We start from the raw sequence: 5,487 nt of genomic DNA, 5'->3' as shown, positions 1-5,487 counted from the left end.
TATTTCGAATATAGAATTTGAAATATATTTTTTATATTCAAAAATACTTTTTAACTTTACAATTTAAAATATAACTTTATATTTTAAATTGTAAAAATTAGAAGATAATTTTATATTCTAAATTATAAAATTTAAAAAATATTTTTTAAATTTGAAAATACCTTTTAGTCTTTAAAATTCAAAATATAAAATAATATTTTAAATTGTATAATTCAGAAAGTATTTTTGAATTTTAATTTAAAATATATTCACTAAAAGTAAATTAACCTTAGTATTTTAAAAATAAATATGAAAGTACGGAAAGAATATACAAAGGTTTAGGAAGAATATATAGACCTGCAGGAAGAAAACCCCTACCCAACATCTCAAATTTCAATAAACTTATTTTAATGCTTGATAATTTCAAATTCAATAAAAAATAATCATTTATTCATGAAAACTTACGTAATACAATTCCCCTCTTGAATTCAGCATATATTTCATACATTTTTTCTCCCTGTTAAATAAGAAAACGACTAACTTATATGTCAAAAGTTGGTATTTTCTAACATAAGTATTCTAGTTTATTAAAATCATGCACACGTCACCAGGTGTCCAATAAATAAGTTTAAGAAGAAATCACTTTACTGCAGTGGATATACAGGAAATTAATGTAGGCATTAATTATATGTTCACAATATTCCCAATAGAACCGCTAAAATATTCATATCTACTATATAGTTCCCAATCGAATACACCATTCCGGATCTAAAAGATAAAGATGTATTCATCGCTTTCATTGCTAACATAAAGAGTCAAAGTAAAAGTTTAAAATAAATATGCCATAGAAGAAACAAATACACCTCAACCAATTAACACAAATAATCCCCACATGAAGGCCAAAAGTCCAGCTCTTGCTTAGATTGAGTTTAACTACATGATTTGACAAAAGGGTGGCTTGAGTTCCGTAACCGATGGCACAGTATTGTTTCAGTTCACAAGGATAAAAGCTTCACATCATGACAACCTAAGCTTGATGCCCTATATTTGCAGCATCCGAAAGAAGAAAATCCACTGCAATTGAAGGATGAAAGAAAAAAAATGGGTGCAATTGAATGAAACAACTTCTGGATTTTGTACCAATGAAGAACTTCACAACCTTCCCATCCACTGAAGGATACTGTCTTGAGAACAAAAATTGAAATTCTGCACACAAAATGAAAACCACAGTATTTTAGAAAGTTGCAGAACGCAAAATAAAAAGTGGAGTCAAAAGGGGGAAAAAAGATGCTTACAGAAAGATCAAAATCTGGAGTGTCTAATTCCAGCGTATCCAGGACAGAAATTCCGCAAGATTCGTTATCATTTCTAGCCATTTGGTTATCATAGAATGCTAAGTCATAGAGATTGCTGGAGTCTAATCCAGAATCATTTAACAGAGCAGAAGAATCTAAGATTTCCTTGCACAATAATATGTCGTCCAAGCCATCATATTCAATGTGTTCCACAGCTTGTGATTCGCCAGCTAACCATGCAGAACTGTCTAGATCGTGATTATCAGATATTGGGGCAAGTGATTCTCCAAGGATTGCCTTGGTATCCTAGTTCGTAAAAAAAGTAAATTTTAGTAAGCAAAAGAAGGTAGATGGTAAAAAAATAGTAAAACTGTTGCATAACTTCTGTACTCATTACTCACTAGAATTAGAACAAACTTCAGAGAAAATCAAGACACGTAAAACTTTTTGGGATGGCTGTTTCATTGGTAATATTATGGTTGGTTACTCTTTTCCGTTTGATTATTCTAAGAGATAATTGACCATAAACTGAAACTAATAATCATATTTAACTAATATGCATCAAATATAGCTACTCACCTGGGCAGAAGGCAGAGGTACAGTTTCATCAATGTAATCATCACAATCAGCCGAGTTTCCGGCACGAGGTGGATTGGGGGGGTTTGGTTTTGGAGTCCTTGGACCTGTTCTTGACACTATATTGTCAGGATCTTCAACCATTGGATTGTCCTCATTTTTCTCAGTCTTCTTTTGCTGTTGATAAAAAATTTTAGAAACCACATATTCACCTTCCTTTTCATCTTCTTCAGTCCCTAGATGATACTGGTGCATTACCCAGTTGGATTTGTAGGGTTTGAACCCACTCTTAGATCTTACATGAAGAACCATGATTTTCTTAAAGCCTTTGCAAATTCCATTTTCTATTATAGCTTTCGTCTTACCAGTCTTGTGCCAACGCCAATGTTCTTCAGTCACACCCTGTTGATGATGAATCTTTCTTCGCTTTCTTTGACCAGTAGCATAAGCATTGATTGTCCTGTGAAAGAAATGGAAATAACTCCCATCTTTCTTAGCACCTGAAGAAACAAAATAGACATAATTTGACGATAGTCAGAAACTTTAGGGGGTAAATTATAAAAAAGATAATCATGATTAGCAGTAACTGATATTTTTGGCAATCAAAGAATGTAGCCTTCCTTCAACCCTTATCACTGAAGTATTAAACATAGCTATCAATTAACATGGTTTGAATCTTGATTAGGTTCAGATCTAAAGGGGGAAATTGAGATTTGACAAATATTCAACATTATGGATTATATTCTGCTTTCTTTAACCTTTTAAAAAAAATGAACTTTAAGGTGCAGAAAGAATTCTAATTACATTAATGGGTCACTGAATGCTATTATCTATAATCCATTTCACAAGGGGCGTCTCCTGTCACTTACACATGTAATTGAGTATTTGATCAGTCTTCCTTCCAGATATTTTTCTGGTATGACAGGTTACTTTATTTTACAAGTTCATTTATCAATTCAGTATAATGGAAAGAGAGCAAAAGTTTATATATTTGAATTGAAAGCTAAAAGGGTCAGAGAATTCTCACCTTGAAGATTTTCTGGATGAGTGTAGCAAATACCTTGGTCTCCTTCCAGAGTTGTGATGAACTCGTTGATAAACATATCTGGCTGTGTGTTTCCAACACCACATTTTCCAGATAAATGTTCTAAGAGTTCTACATCAGAAGGATCAAACTTTACACCAAGAGGAAAGCCAGGCCACTCACCAGAAACCTGTATGCAGAGAAATATTCCTAATGAAACATCTCCTATCATTCAAATTCGTGCTAAACTTTTTCAAGAATTTAATCCACCTACAGAAGTAAAGTATGCAAACATTTTCACAAGCACATTACACATTTGTGTACCACGACACAAAAAAGAATGTAGGGTACAGAATAGCAGCATAAACATAATGAACTCAATAGTAACATGAAGAGCAGAGATGGCTTCTAATACTGTATTAATAGTGCATGTGCGAATTGGAGTAAGCTATGAATATAATTTTGAATTCCAACACACATACATCACTGTTTCCAATACGATAATGACAGTTAGGACATTCACGATATGCCCCACAATCCTTGATTTGATCAGCTGAAGATAGAGAATTGCTTTTCACTTTCTTTGCAAATCCTCCAAAGTCAATAAGCCAGCTCCTGTAGAAAAAATTAACAAATGTATTCTACGTCACCACTCCATAACCAACAAAATATCATGAAGAAACTTTAATACATTAATTGGATATAGTTAAAAAACGGCTGTTAGAAAACAAAAATCAATGTCTGTTGAAGAACCATATCAGTTACGAGGGCATAAGCAATTACGACATCAACATTTCATAAAAGAGACTCACATAATTCGGGCACTGGTGGATAAATGAAACTTGAATTTCATAGTTATTTATTTTATCAAAAGTGAATAAGCTTCTTTCCATCATTAAAAGACAAAACACTCAGTTATTTAAGAATGTCAAATTCATATTCTGAATACCAAGCATGGGTAAACAAAGAAAATCATGCAAGAAGTGACAGAATATGAGGGAATCGCGGGAACAGAACACAATGCTTTGGTACAGTGTTATGAGGGAAACAGAGAATAGACATGCAAGGGCAAGGTGCAGATGAGTAGTGTTATGTACTACAACGACATGAATAAAATCATTAGTAATCGGATGCAAATCCTGCTCCCTGACGCATGACAGACATAATATTCCATAGAACGTGCAAAATGTAGATTTCACTCTTGATATTCTCAATAGAAAAAAAAACAGTCATACCAAAAGGCTTATTTGAGGATCGAATGGCCAAAAACAATAAAAACAGCAACAAAGCTCAAGATGTAACTTCTTTCACTCATTGTCCATATTAAGAAGAAAATCGTTACAAGAAGTTCCCCTGCGCCATTCAGTTTATTTTCTATTGTGTTTCTCTTGTTACTCAAAGCCACACGCCCTCAACAAAAATGGGAATATCACAATACCCTCAAACAATAATTTCAAAACATGAAAAAAAAAAAAGCATTCATATTCATCATTGGCCATCATCACCCCAGAAGACACAACAACAAAAACTCTGCCACGCCCTATACTGCACAAAATCCCTTTTTCCTCAAAACTCAACCATATCCATGTTACACCCACAGAAGAAAAAAAAAAGAAAGGAAGCAGCTTTAGAAACAAAACGTATCTCTGCCACACCCATACTGCACAAAATCCCTTTTCCTCAAAACTCAACCATGTCCATGTTACACCCACAGAAGAAAAAAAAAAAAAAAAGTAAGCAGCTTTTGAAACAAAATGTATCTCTCCAACTTCAGAAACGAAATCTTTGCTGCCAATGTTGGATTCACTGATTCTGAACTTACCTAGCCATTGTATCGAAGAAGAACAAAAAGCAAATTCAATAGAGAAGTTCAGCGTATTCGGCAAGGAGAAAGCGACAGCGTAAGTGAGCGGGAAATTCCTCTAAGGGGTTTGTTGGAATTGGTATGGAAGAGTCTGGGTGTCCGAACCTGTGCCTCGTCCTGGGTGTTTTGCAAACGAGCCTGTGGTTTGGGGGGCCCCAATTTTGGCCCAACGGTGTGAAATAGAATGCGTAGTAGTAACTTCGAAAACCGAGTAAACGCAATTACGAACCTTGCTCATCAAGCTAAAGCTACTAAAGATGGTAACGCTGTTAAGTATCCTTCTATTTTCCAATTTATCGCTCCCAAGGAGACTTCTAGCTTAACACTACCTAGATTGCTTTCATAAAATATTAATTTAATAAGAAATGCTATTTTGAACTCTCCATTTTAATCATATATATATATATATATATATATGATAAAAACACATATGATTACCGATAGTTACCCAAAAATTCAATAAATAAACTCACGTGCTATTGGAGTAATTATTTGTTTTAATGAAAGCGATATGATAGTAATTATTTGCTATTTATTTTAATTTAGAATATTTATCTCACTGTTCACTTTATTACTCAATGGAAGCCTATTTAAAAAATGTCGGACTTTTTTTTTGTATTTGCATGAATATTTTTTTAAAAAAATTATTGAATTATTTTAATTAGATTATTGAAAATAAATTATTTAAAATAAAAATTTAATCAAGTATAATCTAAATAAATTTCACAATAAATATTTTTATAAATAAA

The 5,487-nt window shown here is 32.9% G+C and overlaps 1 protein-coding gene across 1 annotated transcript; it reads right to left on the bottom strand.

The window, feature by feature from the left end:
• Positions 1-744: 744 nt before the first annotated feature.
• On the bottom strand, positions 745-5,006 carry LOC137826708 (SUPPRESSOR OF GAMMA RESPONSE 1-like). Its single transcript, XM_068632797.1, has 6 exons — positions 4,697-5,006; positions 3,357-3,489; positions 2,878-3,064; positions 1,854-2,350; positions 1,275-1,580; positions 745-1,185 (listed from the first exon to the last, which is right to left on the bottom strand). The coding sequence occupies exons 1-6, from the start codon at positions 4,702-4,704 to the stop codon at positions 1,132-1,134; spliced, it is 1,185 nt and encodes a 394-aa protein (XP_068488898.1). The 5' UTR covers positions 4,705-5,006; the 3' UTR covers positions 745-1,131.
• Between the last annotated feature and the right edge of the window lie 481 nt (positions 5,007-5,487).

This window comes from Phaseolus vulgaris, chromosome 8 (genome assembly GCF_000499845.2).
Source record: "Phaseolus vulgaris cultivar G19833 chromosome 8, P. vulgaris v2.0, whole genome shotgun sequence".
Lineage (NCBI taxonomy): Eukaryota > Viridiplantae > Streptophyta > Magnoliopsida > Fabales > Fabaceae > Phaseolus > Phaseolus vulgaris.
This window is presented reverse-complemented; position numbering and strand designations above follow the sequence as displayed.